Source organism: Hemicordylus capensis, chromosome 7 (assembly GCF_027244095.1).
Source record: "Hemicordylus capensis ecotype Gifberg chromosome 7, rHemCap1.1.pri, whole genome shotgun sequence".
Classification (NCBI taxonomy): Eukaryota; Metazoa; Chordata; class Lepidosauria; order Squamata; family Cordylidae; genus Hemicordylus; species Hemicordylus capensis.
In genome coordinates this window covers 20,755,742-20,783,729 of record NC_069663.1, presented here as the reverse complement: position 1 = coordinate 20,783,729, position 27,988 = coordinate 20,755,742, and the positions used below count along the sequence as shown (strand labels likewise).

General features: G+C 47.9%; 1 protein-coding gene across 1 annotated transcript; it reads left to right on the top strand.

Moving 5' to 3' along the window:
- Positions 1–27,199, top strand: ATP4A (ATPase H+/K+ transporting subunit alpha). Its single transcript, XM_053267603.1, has 23 exons — positions 1–12; positions 2,916–3,050; positions 4,375–4,434; positions 5,990–6,193; positions 6,368–6,481; positions 7,534–7,668; positions 8,544–8,661; positions 8,961–9,229; positions 10,302–10,500; positions 10,878–10,987; positions 12,520–12,654; positions 13,835–14,027; positions 14,957–15,132; positions 16,576–16,712; positions 16,823–16,973; positions 18,162–18,330; positions 19,043–19,197; positions 20,495–20,618; positions 21,816–21,961; positions 22,685–22,818; positions 23,252–23,353; positions 25,255–25,346; positions 26,806–27,199. Exons 1-23 carry the CDS (start codon positions 1–3, stop codon positions 26,832–26,834), a joined length of 3,099 nt encoding a protein of 1,032 aa, XP_053123578.1. The 3' UTR covers positions 26,835–27,199.
- Positions 27,200–27,988: the final 789 nt, after the last annotated feature.

Below are 27,988 nucleotides of genomic sequence, written 5' to 3'. Positions count from 1 at the left end.
ATGGGGAAGGCGGTAAGGACACCCCTGTTTTCACCTAGATGTGCCACAAAAGCAGAGGCTTGGTGGGGTGTGTGTGTCAGAATTTGCCCCCTTTTACGGCAGCCTCAGCTACGGCTGAGCTCCCTTTGTTGATTTCTATATGGTGTAATGGTTAGAGTATCCTTAACCAGGGAGAGCCGGGTTCAAATCCCCACTTAGTCAGTCATCAAACTCATCTGGGTGACCTTGGACCAGTCCTGGGCTGACAGCCAGACTAAACTACTCCCGAGTAGTCCTACTGAAATTAAGCAGCCCTTTAGCATCACTCCTGAGTAGTACTGCTGAGTAACGTCGTCTGGATATCAGCCAATATTTCTCAGCTGAGACGACCTTGCAGGGTTGGTGGGAGGAGAAGAGGGAAAGAATTATGTATGCTGTCCTGAGTCCTTGGATGAGCAGTTGGATACAAAGTAATAAATACAGGAACACAGGATGCTGCCAGACGGAGTCAGACCCTTGGTCCATCCAGCTCAGTATTGTCAACATTGACTGGCAGAAGCCCCCAAGGTTTAAGGAAGAAGCCTTTCCCAGGCTTACCTGGAGATGCCAGGGATTGAACCTGGGACTTTCTGCATGCAACGCAGATGCTTTGCCACTGAACTGCGGCTCCTCTCCCATCAGACCACTGTTTAAAAGAAAGGTGTGAGAGGTTAGTTTCCTTCTGATCTGGCAACTGCAGGAGTAGCCCAAGAAGGCCCATCTAGTCCAGCATCCTGTTTCACACAGTGGCCCACCAAACGCTGCTGGAAGCCTACAGGCAGGAGTTGAGGGCATGCCCTCTCTCCTGCTGTGACTCCCCTGCAACTGGTACTCAGAGGTATCCTGCCTTTGAGGCTGGTGGTGGCTTATAGCCCTCTGACTAATAATAATAATTCGATTTCTCTACCGCCCTTCCAAAAATGGCTCAGGGTTAGGGTACATAGAGAACATAGAGAAATAACAAACAAGTTGATTATGCATTGTGACTTCCTCCATGAAGTTGTCCAAACCCCTCTTAAAGCCATCCAGGTTGTTGGCTGTCACCCCATCTTGTGGCAGAGAATTCCACAAGCAGATTATGCATTGTGTGTTTGTTTTTAGACTGTGAGCCTTTCGGAGACAGGGAACCATTTCTTCCTTATGATTCTTTTTCGATGTAAACCATTTGGAGAACTTTTGTTGTTGGAAGGCAGTACATAAACAGTAGTAGTAGTAATGCTTCTGCTGGTGGTGGTGGTGGTGTGTGTGTGTGTGTTTAGATTGTGAACCCTCTGGGGACAAGCAACCATCTTCTTCTTCTTTCTATGTAAACTGCTTCAAGAACAGTTTCCTGTTTAAAAATGGTATATAAATATTTCTAGTGACAGTAATAATCTTGGCAGAGGCCCACTGATTCGTGGACCTCTGGGTCAAAGTCCAGGGCCTTCACGTCCCCTGGGGGCCCCCAACTCCTCTTTCGTCTGTCCCGGGTGGTGTGGTCACCATGCTTCCAAACTGCCCTGCGCCAGGCGACGGAGAGGGACTGTGCCCTCTGCCAGATGGCCGAGCGTGACCTCTGCTTTAGAGACAGAGGGGGGGAGTGGGGAAAGAAATATGTGGGATGGGAATCTGTTCAGCTGTGTGTTGAAATGTTTCTGCTAATGCAGATTTGCAGAAATAGACCTGTTTTATATTCTTGCTTTCTTGTGAATTCAGTTGCGGTTTGTGCCCTCAAGAGCCCACATGTTAAAAATTGTGTGTGTGTGTGTGTACAGGGGGTCTCCCAAACGCCTTCAGGTCCAGGCTCCAAAATTATTACCTAGGTGCAGCTCTGCATCTTGGGGAGGGGAGGTGTATAGATCGTGAGCGTCCTTGGGACAGGCAGCCATCTCCTTATTATTCTTTTTTCCTATGTAAACTGTTTTGAAAACTTTTTGTTGTTGTTGAAAGTGGTATAAAAATAGTAATACTAATTACAATAACACTGGTGTGTGTGTGTGTTTCTGTGTTTCTGTGTCTGTGTGTATTGTGAGCTCTCTTGGGACAGAGAACCATCTTCTCATTCTTTTTCTATGTAAATCACTTTTGAGAAGTCTTTTGTTGAAAAGGGGTATATAAGTAGTAGTAGTAGTAGTAGTAGTAGTAGTAGTAGAAGTAGTAAGGCAAGCCACCTAATGGCTCAGCAGGGAAATGACTTGATTAGCAAGGCAGAGGTTGCCGGTTTGAATCCCCGCTGGTATGTTTCCCAGACTATGGGGAACACCTATATCGGGCAGCAGCGATCTAGGAAGATGCTGAAAGGCATCATCTCATACTGCGTGAGAAGAGGCAATGTTAAACCCCTCCTGTATTCTACCAAAGACAACCACGGGGCTCTGTGGGCTCAAGGAGTCAGCACCAACTTGATAGCATACTTTATCTTTAGTAGTAAGGCTGGTGTTGTGTATGTGTTTAGATCATGTGAGCCTTCTAGAGACAGGAAAACATTTTCTTATACCTCTTGCTTTATAAAATGCTTTAAGAACTTTTGCCAAAAAGCAGTATATAAATATTTTTAGTAAGAAGAAGATTCTCATATATTTTCTTACAAACGTTGCACAAGGCAGGCAGCACCCTGAAAGAGGCATTCCCTCTCTGTGTGGGATTGAAGGGGGGATGCCTCTTACTGATATGATAGATTTTCAGCTACTAACAACAGGGTTTAATTTTCCTCAGGGCTCATGGAATGTGCTCTGCTTGCCAGAGATGAGTCCTGAAATATGCAAGGTGGTAGAAGATAGTGCCTCTGGGCATGTGCTGAATTCCTTCCTCCCTGCAATTAAAGCTTTAGTTGATTAATCACACTCATGAAGTGATCCAAGTCCTCAGCCTCTCCCCTCCACATTGATTGATTGACTGATATTGATTGATTGATTTAGGACAAATACGATATGTACTCTGTGGAGATGGAGAAGCAGCCGGGCCGGGACATGGAGGTGAAGATCAAGAAGAAGGCCACCAAAGGTGCAAAGAAGAAGGAAAAATTGGAAAGCATGAAGAAAGAGATGGTTGTGGTGAGTTAGGAAGCCAAAGGGCCAAGGTGGAAATTCTCAAAGGAGCATTTGTTTCCCGGGTGCTGAGTGGCACATTTGATGGCTGACATATATAGAGCAAGATGGTGCAGAGAGACAAGCCTAACAGAACTCCCCAACTCACTTCAGCAGGAAAGTGGCCATTTTTGACACCCACCCTTTCCCCAGGAAGACTTCTGTGCTATCCAAAAATATGTCCCTGAGGGCTGCAGAACCTTCAGGGAATATTCAGTTCCCCACTGCACCAGTTCTTTTAGGCTGCTCCCTTGCTGCATCGGTGCAGCCTTGCTCAGTATGTCAGCCATCGTATTTATTTGATTCGTTGATCTTTTTTCTCATTTGCATATTTGTTACCAAACATACATCAGAGCTTACAGGCATGCTGTTGTCCCGTTCGCACCTTCGGCTAAACATGCAGAAGCTGGGGGTGGAGCTAGTGAGCACAATCTAACTCTTGCTTGTTCTCCCTGTGCTGCCCTTGCCCCCAAAATATGTCTCTGAAAACTGCAGGGACCTCGGGGCCATACATCAGAAAGCGGGGAATCAGGGAAAAAAACATTGTGTACAGAAAACATTCTAAGGCAAGGGCCATATTAGTCTGACTGTTGCCCAACATGATTAATATTGTTCCATTTCTAAACACCTCATAAACTTTTAACTAGATAAACTTGCATCACCCCTGCTAACCGAGCGAAGAGGCACCTTTCAAAGTGGCGACTCTCTCATATTTAGCAGGGGGGGAGCAACTAGCCCTCTCCAACCCCAGCACAGCATCCCCCCCAGTGGCTTTTGGTGTCTACCTTATGTTTCTTTTTAGATTGTGAACCTTTTGGGATAGGGAATCATCTTATTTATTTATCTTTCCATGCAAACCACTTTGCAAACTTTTGTTGAAAAGCAGTATATAAATATTACTAGTGGTAGTGGTGTTTTTTAAAAATAATAATTGAAAAACTCCTCTGGGGATGGTGGGGCGGCTTCATGAGGTCATAGGCATTAGCCAATCAGCACTGCACAGGCAGCTTTTGCTGAGAACAAGCAGAAACTGTGTGTACTGAACCTGACCCTGCAAAGAAGATACCAAAATGTGCAGCTCCACTATAGCCTGGCCACTCTAACTATGTATGGCTGTATAGCCCGGATCCTATACATTTTCCCTGATATATATATATATATAGCCCTGATCCTATACATTCAGACATCACACGTATCACTGGAACAAAAGACTATGCAGCCAGAAGTTACAGTGCAGAGGAAGACTATCTCTGAAGCTACTTCCTCTTCATGGGTCTTTTCTGTCTTCTAGGATGACCACCAGTTAGAAGTGGAAGAACTGGAGCTGAAGTATCAGACCAGTGTCACCAAGGTGAGGCTTTCAGATTTAAGCAGATACAGAACTCGTTGAGAATGATGCGGATCTGTTAAGGTTGGCTGCTCCATTCCCTGTCCAAAATGTATGAGTGCCACCTAGAGCTGAGACCAAGCATGCCACTGGGTTACAAATGCATACCTTTCAGAAGCGCAAATGTTTGCAAATGTCGCTCCTGAGATTCCGCTTGGAGGATATTTGTTTAGCGAATCTGAGCTTGGCTCAGCTTTCAAATGACCTCTTCACTTCTCAGATACAAAGCTGTTAGATGGTGGCTCAACTACCTGAAATATCTAAACCTGACCTTATCCCTAGTTGGGAATCAAAATCAAGATTTGCATTTCGAGATTGGAATTGAAAAATACTTAGCACTTGTATAGCCCTCCCACCCTTTTAGTGCAGTTCAAATATATTATCTTAATACAGGGGTTGCCAATTCTTCCCCACACTTGAAGCCGATGCATTCTCAGCTATGTTGAAGGGGAGGGAGGAGGGTGAAGCCACGCCTCCTCTGTTCCTGATTGGCTCAGCGTACCCCTCCCCTCAACCTGGCTGGCAGGCTTCAGAAAATTAGCATGAAAAGTAAGTACTTCCACTGAAATTAATGTGACAAGTTCACTTGTCCCATTAATTTCAATGGGAATACTCATAAGTAACTCAGTCTGGAGGTAAGCCAGTGGCTAGAGTAGCCTGTCTCATAACTAATATTTAAATTTGCATGTGCATTCAGACTGTCTTAATGCAGTCTTTAAGATAAAGCCATAAAGTACGTTTTAATAAATAAATAAATCCTTACAGTGGAGCTGATGCCGAGAAGGGATGGCTTACCTAAAGCCACTGTGTGAGTTTCAGATACAAGCAAGATTCAAAACTTAGAAGTCCAAGTTTGCAGCTACAGGGTTTCTCGAACACGAGTTCCCAAATAGTGTTGGACTGCAACTCCCATCATCCTCAGTCACATAGAGGGATGGTGGGCATTGTAGTCCAACATCTGGAGACCCAGATTTGAGATTGCTGCATCATCAATTTGAGATGGGAATTTTCCAGATGTGCATTTCCCCCCCAAACTGAGAAATGCCAAATGAGAAATGCTGAGGAGCCAGCATGTTGTAGTGGCTAGAGTGCTGGGCTAGGACCGGGGAGACCTGAGTTCAAATCCCCATTCAGCCCTGAGACTTGCTGGCTGACTCTGGGCCAGTCACTTCTCTCTCAGCCTAACCTACTTCACAGGGTTGTTGTGCAGAGAAACCCAAGTATGTAGTACACTGCTCTGGGCTCCTTGGAGGAAGAGTGGGATATAAAATGTAAAAATAAAAATAAAATAAAAATAAAATGCAGGGAAGCCTTTCTCGCCAGATCCACCACCACCCTAGTTCATTTTTGTTCTAGCTTGGGGGACTGGAACGGTGGGGATCAGAGGGGTAGATGAACAAGAATCGTAAATGGATTCTGGGTGTCTGTTGCATATTTGGGCCCAGATAGTCAGGCACACAAGTGACCATCGAAAGCCATGCCCTAACCTAGGGAGGTCTGCCTTTTCCCCTCCTTCCAGGGTCTGACCAGCACAGTGGCGGGAGAGGTTTTTCTTCGCGACGGCCCCAATGAGCTCAAGCCTCCCAAGGGCACTCCCGAGTATGTGAAGTTTGCCCGTCAGCTGGCTGGAGGGCTGCAGTGCCTCATGTGGGTGGCAGCCGCCATCTGCCTGATTGCCTTTGGCATTCAGACGGGACAAGGCGATCTCACCAGTGCCGACAATGTAAGTAGCTAAAGTGGGGGCTGCAAAGGGTTAAAGCTGGCAAGGGTGAGTGCATGCAAAGGAAAACCATCAGGTTGGAGCTTGGGCCATTGGTGATTGATTGATTGATTGATTGATTGATGGAGGCTGGCAGTTAACCTTTGCTCCTTTGGGCTCTTCCTCCCTCCCATGCAGCTGTACCTGGCCATTGCCCTCATTGCTGTGGTGGTTGTGACCGGCTGCTTTGGCTACTACCAGGAGTTCAAAAGCACCAACATCATTGCAAGCTTCAAGAATCTAGTGCCACAGGTAAGGAAAACGAAAAGGCAGCCCTGGGTACTGAGTGGTGTAAGACCCCCTGTGGCAGAAGACCATGAAAAAATCGGACAAATGCAAAAAATAATTTGGGTGATTGTGCCTTTAAAATTGAAGGCCACCTCAAAGGCCAGGAGGAGTGGGGGGAAGAGCTTACATCCTTCTCTCCCACGGGGAGGGGAGAGGCAAGCCGGGGGCTGCCACAGGGGTCTCTGCAGGCCGCCATGGCCCACGGGCTGAGCTATGAAGAAGAGTGTTTTCGCAGTTTCCTGCACTAAGCAGGGTGTTGGTCTAGAACAGGGATTCTCAATGTTGGGTCCCTGGATGTTATTGGACTTCAACTCCCATAATCCCCAGCCAGAGGCCACTGGGGATTATGGGAGTTGAAGTCCAGTAACATCTGGGGACCCAGCGTTGAGAATCCCTGGCCTAGAAGACCTCCAGGGTGCCTTCCAACTCTGACATGCCATGATTCTATGCATACACAAGTTAAACTGCCCAGAGAGGAAAGTTTGGGGCAGTGTACAAATTTGATTTAAAAATTTTTTAAAAAAATTAAACTTCATTACCGGAAATGTCTCCATTTACACAACTCTTAAAGATACAGAGTACCCTTGTCCTGGGTGCTTTCCAGATTATACCCTGCAACGGGGTCAAGGCGAATCTCTGAAGTGTGCTTCCACACTTCCTGTGTTGTGACACCGCAGTCCCTTCGCTGACAGCAAGGTGCCGTTCATATTTCCAATGCCTTGTTTCAAATTTAATCACTGTGGTATAGTGCTATGACGTTGTATATCCGGCATTAAAAAGTTGCTGGTTTTTTGGGTGGTTAGTTTTTGTGAGACTGCTCCCCCTGCTGTTTACGTTTTGAATAAGATTTGCCTGAATGGAAGCATTTTGCTGCTGTTGGAAAGCACCCTGTTTGATCTCCATATTCTCCCCTCTCGCATAGGGTACTTACGTCTCTGCTCCTTAAGATGATCAAACCTCATGGGATTGTCCAAGTTCCTAGATTTAACCTAGACTCTGGCTTCTCTCATCCACAGCAAGCCACAGTGATTCGAGATGGGGACAAGTTCCAGATCAATGCCAACCAGCTGGTGGTGGGCGACCTAGTAGAAGTCAAAGGGGGAGACCGGATCCCAGCGGACATCAGGATTATTACATCACAGGGGTGCAAAGTACGTGAGTGAGACCTGTGAGAGAATCAAAGAAATTCCGAAGAGCCAGTAAAGTAAAGTGTGCCATCAAGTTGGTGTCGACTCCGGGAGACCACAGAACCCTGTGATTGTCTTTGGGAGAATACCTTCTCGTAACTTGATAAAATGTGCAGCTATTGCCCTCTGCTGGCAAACACTATAAAGTCTGACTTACTTATCTGAGAGATTTATTGTAGGGATGTGCACAAACCCTGGGCGTTTCCCACACAGCACTGAAAAACTTCTGAAAAAATTAGCATGTCTTCACTGCAGGGCTTGACTGCACGTTCGAAGTGGCCCCCACCCAAAAAAAACCTGACCCCAAAAGTGGATTTTTTTTATCCTGGATATAAATCAGACTACACTCTAACGTGCAATGAAAAACCTGAATTGTGTGTGAAGTGCTCCCCTATAGCTCGCAGGGACTTTGGGGTAAATCTGGCCAATATGTGAACGCACACCCTCCATTCCAGAGGAGATACAAGCTAAAAGTCCTGTGTGGAAAATGCCCCGGGGCAGGGGGGAGATCTCTCTCTCTCTTTCTCTCTCTCTCTCACACACACACACACAAACACACACACACACACACACACACATTATTACACTCACTCACTTGCTCACTCTCTCTCACACACACACACCTGCTGTATCCCCCCCACACACAGCCCAGCTGCATCTACAGACATACACCCCAGCTGAATACACTCTCTCTCTCTCTCTCTCCACACACACACACACACACACACACACACACACACACACACACACACAAGCTGCATCCACAGAGTTCCCTGCCAAAATGGCCAAACGGCACAGTGCATGGGTGGATCATACTTCTCTGTCTTTCTTTCTCTCAGGTGGATAATTCCTCATTGACTGGGGAATCCGAGCCTCAAACCAGAGCCCCAGAATGCACCCATGAGAACCCCCTGGAAACCAGAAACATTGCCTTTTTCTCCACCATGTGCTTAGAAGGTAAGGTCTTTTGTGTTATGACTGAACCAGGGAGGGACCATTGGCTGTCTGTGGTAGATCATCATCTCAGATGCTCCTCAAATTACCGCACTGTTCCTTGCTGATCCAAATAGCTCAACAGGGCCCAATGGAAGTCAACTTGCAGCCCATAGAACAGACTTCCAACAGTGAACAAGGTGGTATTCTTGGGGAATAATGTGCTAGGTGGGACATCACCATCTGGAGAGAAGCCCCTCAAGCGGTTAGGTGTCATGTTTATGAGCCCATATTAGCTACATTATGTCTTCACGCCTCCTCAGGCACAGCGACTGGGATTATCATCAACACTGGAGACAGAACCATCATTGGGTGTATCGCCAGCCTGGCCTCGGGTGTGGAGAACGAGAAAACACCCATCGCTATTGAGATAGAGCACTTTGTAGACATCATTGCTGGCTTGGCCATCTTCTTTGGTTTTACCTTCTTTGTCGTCGCTATGGTTATTGGCTACCCCTTCCTCAAGGCCATGGTCTTCTTCATGGCCATCGTGGTGGCTTATGTCCCTGAGGGCCTTCTGGCAACTGTCACTGTGAGTATCTTAGAGTCTCTCCAACAGACAAACATGGCCTCTTCCCTTCACCACACCATGCATACACACTGTTATTGTTAGCACACTAAATTTAGAATGGAATTGACACTAGGCCACAAATGGTTAATAATCCAATATCCTGTACCTGCCTATGGATCAAGATAGAGTTCTTCGGGAAGAATAGCTGTCCTGTGAGGAGTTAGAGCCACCATCTTTTTTTTCCCTGACAGGACTCCTGCAAATTTAACACCTAGATGGCATGTGGAAATTCAGCAGGTGATGAATTTTAAGTGACTAATTTTTCTCATCACCACAGAAGACCCAATTCTATTAAAGCAATTAGACTAAGCTCTGGTTTGTACATTCAGCAGAATAAAAGAATGAGGTATTTGAGCTCTGAGGTGGTAGAATGGGAAATATTAAATTTTTTAATGATCCCCTGCACAAAAAGCTTCCTGCAATTAGAAAAGTAGCACCACAGAGACCTTTCTGAGCTAAAACCCTGAAATACAACTTTTTACTTGCAAGGAGGTTTATCTTTATTTTATGTTTTGTTTTACATGGGGAAACGTGCAAAACTGTTGCTCCTACCTATTTTCTGAAATGGTATATTTTACCACCTCATTCTGCTACACAAATAATAAAATAAAAACAATAATAATACACTTTATTTGTAAGCCGCCCCATAACAAATTGTTCTCTGGGTGGCTTACAACACAACATTAAAACATGAGATAAAATCACACAACACAACACACCAAAAAAAGGAGGGGGAGAGAAAATACAAAATGCAATACAAAACAATTTAAAATACATTTTTTAAAAAAATCAGTTAAGATCAGATCAAAATTGTAAAGGCCCGAGTGAACAAGAAGGTGTCTTTACCTGGGGTCTAAAAGAACAAAGTGATGAAGCCAGGTGAACTTCACTGGGGAGGATATTCCATAAAGAGGGTGCCACCACCAAAAAGGCCCCTCCCTAGTAACTAGGTCTCATTCAGAAACGGACATATGCTGGATGCAACCTAAGTCCTATATATTAGAGGTTTCTCTCTCTTCTTGCGTCCTGGTAGGTCTGCCTTTCCCTCACAGCCAAGCGCTTGGCCCGGAAAAACTGTGTGGTGAAGAACTTGGAAGCTGTAGAGACTCTGGGCTCAACGTCTGTCATCTGTTCTGACAAAACCGGGACCCTCACACAGAACCGCATGACCGTCTCCCACCTTTGGTTCGACAATCAGATCCATACGGCAGACACCACAGAGGATCAGTCGGGTAGGCGGGTATATTCTATCGGCTGCCCTATTCCATACTAGAGGCAACTGCATCACAAAAGGGTGGTGCTGGCCATACAGAAGGGTGAATTGATTTAAATCCTATTTTAAATCAATAAAGGAAAAGGAAGAATTTAAATCAGCGATTTAAGTCACATTTTAAACTTTTTAAAAATCACGTTCTGAAAATCAGTTGATTACAGCTGGGGATGATGGGAGTTGTAGTCCAAATTATTTCAGCTAGGGATGATAGGGATTGTAGTCCAACAACCAATGAGCCTCAGGCTGGCCACGCTGCTATAGAGTGGAAAAGCTTCAGCACACCAACCCTGGTCCTTGTTCTCTCCCACCCCTCATGTTCTCTTTTTTGCTTTGCAGGGCAGACTTTTGACCAGTCTTCGGAGACTTGGAGAGCTCTCTGCAAGGTGGTGAGCCTCTGCAACCGGGCCTCTTTCAAATCAGGCCAGGATAGTATACCTGTGCCAAAGGTAAGGAAAGCAGAGGGAACAGTCATGGTGCATTGCTGCAATTGAAGGCATGATCTGAAGACATGTGATGAATGCAGAAACTTTGATGAAGCAGAGCAGCTTGGGGTCTGGTTATTTCCTGGATGGGAGACCACCCAACTGGAAACCATGGCCGTATTCACATGCAACACGGAACCGGCATTGCAGGAGACAGAGGTTTCCCTACCATTACGTCCAAATGCATGCAACTCCGGTTCCACTCGTCCAGTGACCCAAGGTTGCACTCCGCAGACTCCAATTTGAACACTTAGTTTCTAGAGAGTTTCACTGTTCATGTTCCAGTCTGGGAGTGTGATGTTGTGTGAATACAGCACTGGAGACTGCATTCGGTCAGACCATAGTTGAGGGAGGGAGCTCCTCCCTCTCTCCAGATTGTTATTCACACATGCCTGCAGCAGATTCGCAAGGTGTTTAATTCGGGGGGATTCAATGGACAGTTCACATAGGGTTGGCTCCTCTCCACAATCCCCGGCTGATCTTTTTCCTGTGCGTTCCCATTGGCTTACTCCGGGTTTGTCCTCCAACCAATCACAAATCACATCAGAGCAGAGGAGAGCGAGAGAGCTTTGTTGTTGTTAGTTTGAGCTACAGAGGAGCCGAAGACCGGCAGGACAAGTTGCCCAAAGCTCCATCAAACAGCAGAACGCTTAACCCTTGCCTTTGTAAGTGACTGCCTTCATCACCTCATGTCCCCCACCACCAACACACAAACCCCAGATGATTTAAGAGGCAGGGGGGTTTAAAGCCAACATCCGAGCTTTGCTTTCTCTCTGCCATGAAGGAAATTGCAGGCAAATGGAATCAGCACAGACAAAAAGGCTCAGGTTACATCCATTCTGCATATCTAAAGCCGATATAAACTTCCCTTCATTGAGTTCTGAAAAAACTCCGAATTACTGGCATGGCTACTCCATACATCAAGAAGCGGCATAACAGAAGCCTCGGGAGTTTTTCTCAAAAGCTGCTGAAACTAGAGGATTGTTTAAAGCTAGACATACTTTGGGCTAAGCCAGAATGCACAGCCTCGATTCGGGGGGAAACAGAGTCCTGTCTGTACTGGTCCCTGATAGCACACAGCTACTTCGGGGTAAATGCAGCTAATATGTGGACTGGCCCACTCCATTCTGGAGGAGTTTTGAAGTAAAATTCCTGTGTGTAAAGCCTCCAGATGTGGTTGGCTGTGCAGGCTGTCCTTCAAGCAAGAAGGAAGCCTGCACAGCCAATACCCTCTCCTTTCTGCAGACTCCCTGACTGCAGAGGGTCGGCTCTCCATTTCATCTGAATGCAAAAACCTTGAGCCCCCAGGAGGACAAGATATGGGACTGGCTCAGAGTCAGCCAGTGAGCTTCATGGCCGAATGGGGATTTGAATTCGGGTCTTCCCGGTCCTAGTCCGACACTCTAACCATTACACCATGCTGGCATATTTCCTCTAAATCATGCATTTCAGATGTACTAATCTGCTTCCGTTTTCTCCTCGCTTCCTGACGCTAGCGGATTGTGATTGGAGACGCCTCGGAGACCGCCCTGCTCAAGTTCTCCGAGATCACCCTGGGAAACGTGATGGAGTATCGGGACCGCTTCAAAAAAGCCTGTGAAATCCCCTTCAACTCTACCAACAAGTTCCAGGTCAGCAGCTGACATGCCGTTACCTCGCTCCAGAGAACCGAACAAGCTCCTGCCACTAATGGAGATCCTGGTTTGGTTAGCTCAGAATTACCCTGGATAAGGAGACAATGAATGACCTAAACAAAGGACAGCCCATTTTTCCATCTAGTGGCTGGTGGTGGGGCAAAGAGAACCACATGGTGGTGGAGACATAGCTGGCAGGGGATGGGAGAGGGGTGACCGAGGTGGGGATGGCAGCAGAGGCAGTGATACCTCCTTTCTTGGGCTCTCCTGCTACCTAAATAACGGGTTGGGCCATTTTTTACCCATAATGGAGGCCGGCGGGGGGGGAGGGGGAACCTCCAGACGACAGACACACACCATGGCTTTGGAGAAACCCAGAGAGGGTGAGTTAAAAATAATAATAATCGCAAAACCCACCCAGACCAGACAGGGTTTGGCAGGGTGACAAAACCGAACATGCCCAGTCCGGTTCGAGTCTGGTCCACACTCAAAGCAAACTGGGCAAACTGGTTTTGTGCACACCCCCAGCCACAGCTCGTGGGATTCTGTGCCATTGCACAGTAATTCTTTGTAGTAGAACAGAGAATAGGTGTGCCTAGAACTTGTCTCCTTAATGTGCTAGTTTATTTGTTTGCAGGGATTTTGTTTTTAAACATGGGGAAACATTTAAAAAATGGCACACACACCCTGGAAGTGGTACAATCCATGCTACCCCCCTCCCCAGGACTGTACCACCTCAGTGCATATAGACCAAGGCTGCACAATTTTGGCCCTCCAGCTGTTTCTGGACTACAATTCCCATAATCCCTAGCCACAGAGGCCAATATTTAGGGATCATGGGGGCTGTAGGCCAACATCAGCAGGATGGCCAAGTTGTGAAGCACTGATATAGACAAAGCCTCGATCCTGCAACACTGTTTAATACTAATGCGGGGGGGGGATGAGCTGAAAATCAGGGGTGCAAACAGAGGGAAAGTTTGAGAATCAGCTCCTCTCTTAAACTGGGGGTGGGGCAGAGGAAAGACACTTTCGGTGGGGAGATATCAGTTATGGGGAGGATTCCGTAAAATGGAGGGAGGACGTTTCAATTTCATATGGAGGGAGCTGCACCCAGCTAAAAAGAATCACACACAGTCATAAATGAATCCTCATCGGGTCTGCACTGTTCCACTTACAGCTCTCCATTCATGAGCTAGACGACCCACGAGACCAGCGCTACCTGCTGGTGATGAAAGGAGCTCCCGAGCGCATCCTGGAGCGTTGTTCCACCATCATGATCAAGGGCCAAGAGCTACCCCTGGATGAGCAGTGGAAGGAAGCTTTCCAGACCGCGTATATGGACCTTGGCGGGCTGGGTGAACGTGTGCTGGGTAAGGGGGATGCTGGGATCTGAGACCTGATCGAGGCAAAATGTGTGCTCTGTATAACAAAAGAGCATAAGAATAGCCCTGGTGGATCAGGCCATGGCCCATCTAGTCCAGCATCTTGTTTCACACAGTGGCCCACCAGATGCCACTGGAAGCCTACAGGCAGGAGTTGAGGGCATGCCCTCTCTACTGCTGTTAATCCCCTGCAGCTGGTATTAAGAGGCATCCTGCTTCTGAGGCTGGAGGTGGTCCACAGCCACCAGACTAGTAGCCATTGATAGACCTGTCCACCACGAATCTGTCTAAGCCCCTTTTAAATCCATCCACCAGCTCGATTGGGATACCAGCTCCCATAGGAGTTCTCAAAGCATCGGTCCCCAGATCTGCTGGACTCCAACTCCCATCTCTGCCAGCTTTGGGCTATTGGTGTGTTGGGAGTTGTAGGCCACCAAGAACTCTGGGACTCAGCACTGGGAACCCTTGTAGGATAGGACATCCTCCATGCGTTATGGTAGGAGAAACTTGTTTTGTTGGCCAAGGCATGGGTCTCACCTTATGGGTGGAGGGCTGGTCTTGTATGGGCGGAAAGCTGATATTGTGGTAGCAAGCATGAATCATCCCCTTTGCTAAGCAGGGTCCACCCTGGTTGCTTTTGAATGGGAGACTACATGTATGAGTACTGTAAGATATTCCCCTTAGAGGATAGAGCCATTCTGCGAAGAGCATCTGCATGCTTCTGTGCAGACAGTTCCAAGTTCCCTCCCTGGCATCTCCAAGACAGCGCTGAGAGAGACTCCTGCCTGCAACCTTGAAGAAGCTGCTGCCAGTCTGTGTAGACAATACTAAGCTAGATGGACCAAGGGTCTGACTCAGTATATGGCAGATTCCTATGTTCCTCCTACATTCTCACCCTGATTCTTTCATGTCTGCAGGGTTCTGTCACCTGTTCCTTCCCCAGAGCGAGTTCCCTCGTGGCTACCACTTCAACAGTGACGAGATGAATTTCCCTACCAGCGGGCTGTGTTTTGCAGGCCTCATCTCCATGATAGACCCACCCAGAGCCACCGTACCTGACGCCGTCATGAAGTGCCGCACTGCGGGAATCCGGGTATGCTCCCGGAGGGTTCTAGGAACCTGGGCCGCTCCAGTGAATCCCACAGCTGGGAAGAATTAGCAATGTTTAATTCATTTATATGCCGTACCACCACTACCACACTGCAGTCAACATTGCCCACACAACGTTGCCTCCACTGGCGTCTGGCAACCCAGTCCTGGCTGCCATCTTTTATCTAATTAGGGTTGAACAACCTCCGTTGCTTCCTGCCCGTTAAGGATTGGAACCTGCAAATTATTTTCCCATACATTCACTTTGGGTTCCCAGAACTGAATGTTTGCCCTGCCATGTGTTGCTAATGATATGAGCCTAGGCTGAGGCCCAGAATTCCCTGGGTGGGACTACTTTGGTCTGGCACAAGATATAGACCAATTTGGAATTCACAGCAAAACTGACACCCTACCACCACCAGATCATGATACTGCAGATATCTTCTTCATGGAGAAAGATGTACTTGGACACACAAAACAGAATGTGGCGGATGCTTATCTTCTTGCATGGGAGGATCACCCTGTTTTATCCTCACAACAGCCCTAGGAACATAGGAAGCGGGCTTTTACCAAGGCAGGCCCTTTGTCCTATATGATAACAGATAGGATATCCTATCCAATCCACGTCTTTGGACTATAAGTTGTGGATAGGTTAGGATGTGGTGACAGCCACCAGCCTGGATGGCTTTAAGAGGGGTTTAGATACATTCATGGAGGACAGGCCTAGCAATGGCTACTAGTCTGTGGACTATAGGCCACCTCCATGGCCCAGGGCCTCTCAGAGACCATTTGCACATGCACGGCAGCCGCCATTTTGGGTGCTGCGCTGAACTACAGAGGTCCGAACTGGGCAAAGAACCAGCCAAACGGGCCGGAGGGGGTAATAACGGAGGCTGGCGGGGGGAGGGGGAACTTCCACTGACCCCCCCCCCATTTTCCCCAAGGAACTCCCTTGAAAGGGGGAAAGGTGTTGTTGTTTTTTAATTGGTTTTAAAAAATTCATGAACCCCCCCTCCCAAACCATCAGGGGGGTTTAGGCCAAGGTCTGACCGATCAAGGGGGTGGTTTGGTTTGACGTCAAACTGTTTCTTGTCCTATTGTCTACACCAGGGGTTCTCAACCTTGAGTCCCCAGATATTGTTGGACTTCAAGTCCCATAATCCCCAGCCAAAGGTGAGGGATTATGGGAGTTGGTCCAATAACATCTGGGGTCCCAAGGTTGAGAATCCCTGGTCTACACTGACGGGCAATGGCTCTCCAGGGTTTCAAGCAGGCGTCTTTCTCCCAGCCACACCTGGAGATGCTGCCAGGGGTTGAACCCGGGACCTTCTGTATGCAAAACAAGTTATCGACCAGTGAGCTAGGTCCAAACACCCCACTGATTCAATGGAACATAATCTCCCAAGCAGCCATTTTGACCTCCTCCCCTCTGCCCCATTTTTGCCAGGTGATCATGGTGACAGGTGACCACCCCATCACCGCCAAGGCCATCGCTGCCAGCGTGGGCATCATCTCAGAAGGTAGCGAAACAGTGGAAGATATCGCCACTCGCTTGCGCATCCCTGTGGAGCAGGTCAACAAGCGGTGAGTATCCAAACACGTGGCCATCACGAATGGAGCACAAGGACCCCCCTGGCTGCTGTTCACCCTGGGAGGAAACCAGGTCCATTCTTTCTCTCTGCTGCTTCACCCAGTGATGCTCGGGCCTGTGTGGTGAACGGGGGCCAGCTAAAAGACATGGAGACCGAGGAGTTGGTGGAGATCCTCAAGATGCACCCAGAGATGGTCTTTGCACGGACCTCCCCTCAACAGAAGCTGATCATTGTAGAAAGCTGCCAGAAATTGGTAAGGGCTACAAATTCCAGGGGGGAAGAACTGTGGGGAGTGGAGGGGGTGGGGAGCTCAGGCCATCCTCTCTAGACCAGGGATTCTCAACGTTGGGCCCCCAGATGTTCTTGGACTTCAACTCCCATAAACCTCAACAAAGGCCTTAGGAGAGGAGAGCTGGTCTTGTGGTAGCAAGCATGACTTGTCCCCTTAGCTAAGCAGGGTCTGCCCTGGTTGCATATGAAAGGGAGACTAGAAGTGTGAGCACTGTAAGATCCTCCCCTCAGGGTATGGAGCTGCTCTGCGGAGAGCAGAAGGTTCCAAGTTCCCTCCCTGGCTTCTCCAAGATAGGACTGAGAGAGATTCCTGCCTGCAATCCTGGAGAAGCCGCTGCTAGTCTGTGAAGACAATACTGAGCTAGATGGACCAATGGTTTGACTCAGTATATGGCAGCTTCCTATGCTCCTATCGTCACTGGTGCTGTGGATTATGGGAGTTGACATCCAACAACAACTGGGGACCCAACATTGAGAATCCCTGCTCCAGACAATTATTTTTCCCGCCCTTCCTCCAGAAGGTGGAGTACAAGGTCTTCCCCTCTACTTTATGCCCACAACAACCCTGTGAGGTAGATTAGACTGAAGGTGACTAGTCCAAGGTCACCGAGGAAGCTTTGTGGCTGAGCAAGGTAAGGTAAAGTTGTGCCGTCGAGTCGGTGTCGACTCGGAGTTCCATTATGGGAGTTGAAGTCCAACGACATCTGGGGACCAGTGTTCCCTCTAACAGGGATGTTTCAGTTAGTTGTAAGCCACCTTGAAACCTGGTTAAAGGCGGGTTGTTGTTTTTTAAGGTTGGATAGATAAATAAATAAATAAATAAATAAAAATTCCAGTCTCCACTCCAGCACTCTAACCACTACACTGCACTGTTGCAGAACTAAGTTAAATAAGGGCTAAGTGGAGAGGTCATTGCAGGAAACACAGGAGCCAGCATTCCCCTTATGTGAATTGGTCCCATCTGAGTCAAAGGAGGGGGCCTCGCTGTTTCATCTCACGTCCCGCTGCAACCAGGAGGAACAGTCCATGTCATTTTGGATGACACTTCCACAGAATAGGTCCTTTAACACCTTGCTCTGAATTTGGAATTGGAAAGCATCTTGGGAAGACAAATCCCTGAAGACCCATCTCTCCCTGTCCTCCTCCGCAGGGTGCAATTGTGGCAGTGACAGGAGACGGGGTGAACGATTCGCCTGCCCTGAAGAAGGCTGACATTGGTGTGGCCATGGGCATCGCCGGATCTGACGCAGCCAAGAACGCTGCCGACATGATCTTGCTGGACGACAACTTCGCCTCCATCGTTACTGGCGTCGAACAGGGTCTGTTGATGGACAATTTCGTGCAAGGGGATGGGGACGCACCCTATTTACAGATTATGTTCATGCATGCACAATTTGAGTACAGCATGCACACTGATTAGTACACATGCGCCGTTCACAACCCATAATTAACGGAGGACACAGCTCAGTGATAGAGCATCTGCTTTGCGTGCTGAAGGTCTGGGTAGGGCTGGGAAAGACCGTTGCCTGGAACCTTGGAGAGCCACTGCCAGTCCATGTAGACAATACTAAGGGAGATGGATCAAAGGTCTGACTCAGTAAAAGGCAGTTCCCGATGTTCCCAGTTCACTTCCTTTCTCCTCGGAGTTCCATTATGGCAGTTGAAGTCCAACGACATCTGGAGACCAGTGTTCCCTCTAACAGGGATTCCCAGATGTTGTTGACTACAACTCCCAGCATCCCCAGCGGCAATCGCCTTTGGCTGGGGATGATGGGAGTTGTAGTCAACATCTGGGAATCCCTGTTAGAGGGATCACTGCTGGGGACCCAAGTTTGAGAACCCTGGGGGTATCTAATTTACTGATTTTGTGAGCCCCCCTCCCCTGGAGCAGCAGTGTACTGGAGGAGCAGGGTATAAATATTTTAAATAAATAATCCGTTGCACAGGAAGGCTCATGAGACTGCAGAAAGCAGGAGGAGCGCAATTGTCTCAGCAATGAAGGAAGTGAGTTCAACCCATCTGTCTTTCCAGGCCGCCTGATCTTTGACAATCTCAAGAAATCCATTGCCTACACCCTGACCAAGAACATCCCAGAGCTGACCCCATATCTGATCTACATCACAGTCAGCGTCCCTCTTCCACTCGGTTGCATCACCATCCTCTTCATCGAGCTGTGCACAGACATTGTGAGTGGAGTCCCTCAGCCAACACAAACACATCTGGGGATGCGTAGCACTAATCAAGAAATGGTTTTTAACCATTTAAAGCTCAATTATTCCAAGGCACTCTGAGGCCCCTCTTTCCCTACTAACTGGGCAAAGAGGCACATTTTTATTTAGCAGGGGGAGAGCAACTGGCCCTATCCGTCCCCAGCACAGCATCTATAGATTGATAAGACCGATAAGTGTAAAATAGATAAGTGTCTCTCTTATGTTTCTTTTTAGATGTGAGCCCTTTGGGAAGGGGGAGCCATCTTCTTCTTTTATTTATTATTTATCTATGTAAACCGCTTTGGAAACTTTTGTTGAAAAGCGGTATATAAATATTTGTAGTAGAAGTTTCCCTTCGTAATAATTTCAACGACATGTGCATGTTTAAGAAAAAGACGACTTGAGGTCAGGAGAGAGCTTTATGAAATTATACGCTGTGTAGGGAAAACACACAGAGAGATGTTTTTCTCCCTTTCTTATAAAGGGAACACATTGTAATTTGTTTTATGTTGCTGTAAACCACCAAGAGATGGACATTTGGGGCACTGTACAAATATAATTAATCAATAAACAAACAAAACAAAACACTAGCATTTGGAGTCACCCAACAACATTGTGGACAGGAGATTCATGACAAACAGATGTACTTATTCACCGAATGTTTGTTTAACCTAGGAACTCTCTGCCACAAGATGTGGTGATAGTCTCTGGCTTAGGGAGCCTTATAAGGAGATCAGACAAATCTAGGATTTTTGTCCTCCATTTTAAAGTCCAAGGATGTGTGTGTTTATTAAATATCTAGCTTTCCTCTCCCACAAAATGGGAATTCCCAAGGTGACTCACAACCAGAGTTTAGAAACATTACAAATAAAATTACATTCAGTTAACACAGTATCAGTTGCAAAACAAAACATCAGGAACCCAGCAGATAACAGAAGGACAAGATTGCAGAAGCCAAAGGGACATCCGAACAACAACAACAAAAAGTATCTTCCAAATGCCTAAAGGTTTGCAGGGAGGTGATCAAGTAAATCTCCCAAAATAAGGAGTTCCACAGTCTGTGTCCCACAGTGGGGACAGGGCCTTTTCAGCTGTGGCACCCAAGCTATGGAACTCACCCTTTTGAGGAATGTTTTAGATATACAGCAGGAGTTTGGAGCTGAAGTCAAGGCTTCAGTAGATGCTACAGAGGACAATGTCCACTGAAAGCTCCTTCTCAGGACTCCTAGATGTTCCTTCTGTTCTGACCCTGCTGATTTCGTGTATCCTGTAGTTCCCCTCTGTTTCTCTGGCCTATGAGAGGGCGGAGAGTGATATCATGCACCTGAAGCCACGCAACCCTCGACGGGACCGTCTGGTCAATGAAGCACTGGCCGTCTACTCCTACTTCCAGATCGGTAAGTCCTTGTTGGGGCGACTCTGGAACAACTAACTTGGGGAAGCAAAGGGGTGGCCAAGAATGTTATTGGGGGAGTGAGGATCTTGATATAGAGGTAAGGAAACAAATGTCAGCTTATTGACCTTGTTAAGGAAGCTTGCTTGATGATTTCAAACTTATTCGGAAAATGGATCAGACTCCAGATTCCTCTTAGAAAATCACACCATCAAACATTACAGTATACCCAGGTTTGGGAGCTGTGTGTGCTCCCGATTTTTGGTTGTATGGAAGCAAAGTAAGAGGGAAAGCTGGGTAGAAGTGATTGTGTGGAAGCAAGGTAGGAGGAAAACCTGGGTAGCTTTTCCTCCTACCTTGCTTCCACACAATCACTTCCACCCAGGTTTTCCTCTTACCTTATTACTTCCACACAACCAAAAATCAGGAGCACACACAGCTCCCAAACCCAGGTAGTTCGTGATTGTGTGAATGACCTCACTATCTTGCTGGATTCACTCAAACCTGCTCGGGGTGGCTCCCTCCCCACTCAAGACCATGTGTCAGGAAGGTCTGGGGTGGGGAGAGAGGTCAGTGCCAGGCCAGCGGAAATCTGCAGGGGAGATTACCCTGAACCCCCCCCCCCCCGCACACACATGGTATCACCCAGCCCACTTCCTGCCCAGGAAGGACGTGAAGTTGAGGTTGGTCTGGCTGCTGGGAGGCTGGAGGAATCTCCTAGTCCTACCTACCTGGCTGCCGTGGCCTCTGCTGGGGCAGAGGAGTGAGCGAACGAGGCTTCTTTTAGCAATGGAGGGCTTTTACAATAATTAATCCAAGCTATAGGGCCATGAGAGGCTAGGAGCTGTATTGTCTGACATTTTGCTGTCAAGTTCCAGTCTGTTAGATGGGGGGAGTGCCCACTTTTCTTCAGAGTCATCAAGGGTACTTTTGGTGGACAGTGAGGTCTAGTGGTTAAAGCAGGGGAAAGCTGAGTTGGCCCTGCTGGGATTTTCACCCCCCAGTGAGGGAGGGCAGTGAGGCCTCCTACGTGGCCTCTTCGTGCAGTGCTAAGTGTGCAGAGGGAGGTTTCTGTATGTAGTGGAGGGGCTTGGTCCACCCCCCACCACCCACCACAATGTCCCAAGGAGTCAAAGAAACCTGTTGATTGGGGACTGGCTGGTTCCTGACACCCCCCCCCCCGTGCTTCCACACCGTCCAGGAGCCATCCAGTCTTTTGCGGGCTTCACTGACTACTTCACCGCCATGGCCCAGGAGGGCTGGTATCCTCTGAAGTGCGTGGGCCTTCGGGCAGATTGGGAGAACGACCATCTGCAGGACCTGCAGGACAGCTACGGACAGGAATGGGTGAGTTAGGCCGCCATTGGGCTTAGGACGCCTGCTTCCTCCGGCTCAAGGGGCACGTGAGATTGGTCCAGACGCCACATAGATCCTCAGTTAGAGCTGAGTGCCACGCGATCTCCCTTGGCTTCAGGAGTTCACACTCCCTCTCCCATCCCCATCCAAGCATCTACCTGTATCTAGGTTAGGAGAAGCCAAGATTGCGATGTCTGAACTGACCGATCTCACCTTCTTCTCTCCTAGTTGCTCCAGGAAACCCAAGATCTGAACCCATATGTATTTGATTAACTGATTAAAAAAAGTTAGGCCACCTTTCAGTCAAAGGTGGCTTGCAATAAAATAAACATTAGGCTTAACCGGATTTTTTTTTAAAAACTGCACAAAAAATGAGCAACACGGTATTAATAAAAGCAGCAATTAAACTGCAAACGGCAATATATCATCAGTCATTAGGAAGCATACCCTCTCCCTTCCAAGGGGCACCTCTGGCCCTAGACTAGGCCTTCTCAACTTAGCTCCCCCCCCCGCTGTTTTTGGACTACAACTCCCATCATCCCCAGTCATAGTGGCCCATAGCCAGGGATTATGGGAATTGTAGGCCAACATCTGCGGGAGGGCCGAAGTTGAGCAGCCCTGCATAGACTGATGGACGTGGCTGGTGCAGTGGGAGAGAGAAGACCACATCCAGTGCGACTTCATGCACACGCCCTCTGTCCTCCCCTCCTGCAGACTTTCGGGCAACGCCTGTACCAGGAATATACATGCTACACTGTCTTCTTCATTAGCATTGAGATGTGCCAGATTGCTGACGTACTCATCCGCAAGACGCGGCGTCTCTCCGTCTTCCAGCAGGGCTTCTTCCGGTAGGTGGCACCCCAAGGAACTCCAGGAGCAGAAACCCATAGTTCACCCTGAGTTGCAGATGAGATCCAGGAAGAAGTATCTTGGATATCCTCATCCCGTTCCAGGAACAGGGTGCAGAGCCCAACACAGGGGCTTTGTTAGGGGAGAGGGGGCCCATGTTCGCCCCTCCTTGGCAGCCCCTTGTCAGGGAAGGAACTTGGAAACACAGATGTGTTTCCCCACAGCTTCTCACAGATCTAAGCAACCATTAGCGGGGGTGGGGGGGACCCACATGTAGGATCGAGAGGAGCTGTCCAGGCCTCGCAATGAAGAACTCTGACATACGGTTTAGGAGCCAATCGCCGCCAATCCTTCCTTCCTTCCTTCCTTCCTTCCTTCCTTCCTTCCTTCCTTCCTTCCTTCCTTCCTTCCCTTCTCTCCTTCCCATTTCAGAAATAAAGTCCTGGTGATTGCAATCGTGTTCCAGCTCTGCCTGGGCTGTTTCCTCTGCTACTGCCCCGGGATGCCCAACATCTTCAACTTCATGCCCATACGGTAAGAATCCACAGGCTGTAAGACCTGGGGGCGGAGCGGTGAAACTGGTTCCCCAGTGGGCCACCCAGGAGATGTTCCATAGGAGGGAGCAGTGCTGATAGGCCTAGAATGGCCAATGGCTTTTGAAGGAGAGAGGGTCCCTGGGGAACCTTCTCTGCCCCTGTAAGAATTCTGGGGAAAGGGTAGAAAGGGTAGAGGTTTTGGGGGAAAGGTAGAAGGGAATGCTGGGGAAAGGGTAGAAAGGGTAGAAGGGAATGCTGGGGAAAGGGTAGAATGCTGGGGAAAGGGTAGAAAGGGTAGAGGTTCTGGGGAAAGGGTAGAATGCTGGGGAAAGGGTAGAAAGGGTAGAGGTTTGGGGGAAAGGGTCTCATGATGGTGGCTGAGTTAAGATGATGGACTAGAAATCCAAGGGGGTCTCCCTGCGCAGGTTTGGATCCTGAAAACTATATGTGGAGAGCGTGAGCCTCTTATGGGACTGGGGCTATAGCGCAGAGGTAGAGCCTCTGTTTGGCCCACAGAAGGCCCCAGGTTCAATCCCTGGCATTGCCAGATAGGGCTGGAAGAGCCTGAAACCTTGGCGAGTAGAGCCATTGCCATTCAGTGTCAATAATACATAGAGCCATTAATATGTAGAGCCATTTGTAGACTCATAATAATACATAGAGCCATTCGTGATGGCAAGGTAATACGTAGAGCCATTGCCATTCAGTGGTGATAATACTGAAGCGAGATAGACCAAAGGCCTGACTCATAGGAGGCTGCCATATACTGAGTCAGACCATTGGTCCATCTAGCTCATTACTGACTACACAGCCTGGCAGCGGCTTCTCCAAGGTTGCAGGCAGGAGTCTCAGCCCTGTCTTGGAGACGCCGCCAGTGAGGGAACTTGGAACCTTCTGCATGCAGATGCTCTTCCCAGAGCTGCCACATCCCCTAAGGGGAATATCCTCGCATGTAGTCTCCCATTCAAATGCAAACCAGGGCAGACCCTGCTTAGCAAAGGGGACAATTCATGCTCTCTACTACAAGACTTAATGGCACAGTGGGGAAGTAACTTGCCTAGGGAGCAAGAGGTTGCTGCTTCAAATCCCCACCAGTATGTTTCCCAGACTATAGGAAACACCTATATCGGGCAGCAGTGATATAGGAAGATGCTGAAAGGCATCATCTCATACTACGCGGGAGGAGGCAATGGTCAGCCCCTCCTGTATTTTACCAAAGACAACCACAGGGCTCTGTGGGCACCAGGAGTCAACACTGACTTAATGGCACAACTTTACCTTTACTACAAGACCAGCTCCCAGTATAAGGCAACTTCCTGTGTTCTTGTGAAAAGCTTGGGCATTGCTAGTAACCACATGACACATTCAGTGGAGAAACATGGGGGAGGCAGTGGTGAGGAAAGGGGAGAACTCCATGTCTTACTCCACAGCTTAGCTCTTCCTATCCTCACCCACTTCACCTTCCTAATTCCCCATTCTAGTTTGCAAGATGACAAGCAGATACATTTGGTAGCCGAATACACAAGGGCTCCCTCCAGTTCAGGACCACGGACAGCGGTCCCCTTTCCAATGTGCTGGTCATGGAAGCCTCTCCTTTAAGGTTCTGGTGGATCTAAATCAGGGGTGGGGAAACTTGGCCCTCCAGCTGCTTTTGAATGTGGCTGGGGATGATGGGAGTTGTAGTTCAAAAACAGCTGGAGGGCCAAGTTTCCCCACCCCTGATGGAAATGATGGACCCTTCAAAAATAAAAGATGCAACGCTAAGCCCTCAAGTCCTACTTGAGCTAGTAGGGCGATACTCAAAGCACTGGAGACAGATCTGATTTGGGTACATGGCAGAGCCAACTGGCTAAACGACATGGTGTCAAACCAATTTCCCCGTCTTCTGGGTCTTTCCAGATTCCAGTGGTGGCTAGTGCCTCTGCCCTACGGGCTCCTCATCTTCGTCTATGATGAAATCCGAAAGCTGGGAGTCCGAAGACACCCTGGAAGTAAGTAATGAGTGCCAAGTCTGCATAAAATTGGCCTCTTGTATGACTTTCCCCCACTTCAGGTACCATCTACTGCCCTGATTTTGCCATCATCCTTCAGACCACTTTTTCCTCCTGTCTTCATCCATTGCAGCTGAACTACCACAATATAGTAGACAGGTGTGCAGTGAGCTGGTTCACTTCAAACCTTCTGTAGAAGCTGCCACTCTAACGTTACCTCCCTGCTCTAAAAATCTTTGATTCAACAAAGCAGGCACTGTCTCCAATTCATGAGCTGGCAGCTAATGAGCCAGCATGGTGTAGTGGTTAGAGTGCTGGACTAGGACTGCGGAGACCCGAGTTCAAATCCCCATTTAGCCATATCACTTGCTGGGTGACTCTGGGCCAGTCACTTCTCTCTCAGCCTAACCTACTTCACAGGGTTGTTGTGAGGAGAAACTTAACTATGTAGTACACCACTCTGGGCTCCTTGGAGGAAGAGCAGGATTTTTTTTTAAGTAAAACAAAAAACCCTATGATCCTTACCATGAAGCATCATTGCATAGCTTCTCCATCCCACGATGGTTGCTTCAGAATGCAAGATGGTCCTCTGCTAATTGAGCAAAGAAGCACCTTTTAAAGTGGTGGTTCTCTTTACTTAGCAGGGGGAGAGCAACTGGCCCTCTCCATCCCCAGCACAGCATCCCTCCAGTGGCTGTTACTAGTGTCTATATTATGTTTCTTTTTTTAAGAATGCGAGCCCCTTGGGGACAGGGAGCCATTTAATTTATTTATATCGATGTAAACCACTTTAGGAACTTGGGTTGAAAAGCCATATATAAAGATCTGTCGTATTCTAGAGGCAATGATACCACCGCTTTGCTGAAGCTGAGCAGGTCTTGGTGTGGTCAGTGCCTGGATGGGAGACCCATGTATGCCACCTTTGGGGATGGGACCAATGCCATAACTCAGTGGTGAGCATCTGCTTTGCAAGCAGAAGGTCCCAGGTTCAATCCCTGGCCAGTGACAGCATCTCCAGGTAGGGCTGGGAAAGACTCCTGCCTGAAACCTTGGAGGGCTGCTGCCAGTCAGTGTGCAGTACTGAACTAAGATGGTTTAATTTGGGATGAGGCAACTTCCTATATTCCTATGAGTAACTGGGGGTCTTATTACCCACTAGAACAGGGATTCTCAATGTTGGGTCCCTTGATGTTGTTGGACTTCAGCTCCCATAATCCCCAGCCCCAATGGCCTTTGGTTGGGGATTATGGGAGTTTAAGTCCAATAACATCTGGGGACCCAACGTTGAGGATCCCTGCACTAGAACACCCAAGGGATTGCTGGGTGAACTTACCTTCTGACACCATCCTTAGTGTGACCTCATCTATTTATTTATAAATATTGATACCCCACCCCTCCAGTACACTACTGCTGGGAGTGGTTTGCAACATTAATTATGATTAATTCTCCTCTCCTACAGGTTGGTGGGATAAAGAACTCTACTATTAAGAACTGCACTTTGGGAGTCTGCTTCTCACCACCAGCACAAGAAGCTACAGCAACAAGGAATCAAAAGGACTTGCTTCTGTCTTTGACTGCACTGCTGAACCAAACTGGCTGCATTTCACCTCTCTAGATTAGGCGTCATAGTCCAGGGGTCCCAACTCAGCTACTTTTGGGCAAAGAACTGATTGTTCACCAAGAAACTATTTGGGGAGAAGGGTGGCAGTCCGGGCTGTGTGATCTTGCAGAGGGAGAAATAGAAAGAGGGCTGTGGGAATGCTGAAATCACGGACAAGTACTGAAATTGGTATTGGAAGAATTGTGAGAATTAAAGTGGTTTTTAAAAAAATAATTAAATACCAAATACCAACTTTCTGGCCTTTTCAGACTATGGAAGAAACCTTGAAACTCTGAGGATGCCATGTTAAAATATCAAAAGATGGGAGCACAGAGGGTGAGCAAAGCCGAGAAAGAATTGGGGTGATCAGAGCATCACATGCCCACTGTAATTAATTGTCCTCCCCACAAGTGTTCCTTCCCTCTAACAGGGATTCCCAGATGTTGTTGACTACCACTCCCTTAATCCCCCAAGCAAAAGCCATTGCACCTGGGGATTCTGGGAGTGGTAGTCAACAACATCTGGGAATCCCGGTTAGAGGGAACACTGCTCCCCAGCCATCAGTGGCAGCATCAAAATAAATTATGCAGAGCCTAACTTATGCAAGTTTTCATCATTTAGGCATATCTATTTTTATTGGGGTTAGAATCTGGGCCACCTTTTTTCCCAATTTTGATTTTGTTGACAGGGTTTTAAGCATAGTTTACGCAGCTGCAGACTGTGACTGACAGGGTGTATAAGGCAAGCTTGTCGGTAGCCACTCACCTGGGATGAGGCAGGATCACTTCAAGGCATCCAAACAAGAATGCCTTTATAAAAGCCTTTTTAAAAAAGTTTAAGCCATAGTTAACGAATACTGCTGCTTTGGACAACCTTGGAAAGACAGGATATTGAAATGCCATCAGTAATAATAATTAATAAACACAGAGGAGTTACTAAGAAGGTTTATGGGCTGGTAGCTTCCATGATCTTACTAGGAAAGCTTTCCTAATAGGCCTTAAGTAAAGTTCAGGCCACTGTCCACACGATTCCTTGCCTGTGG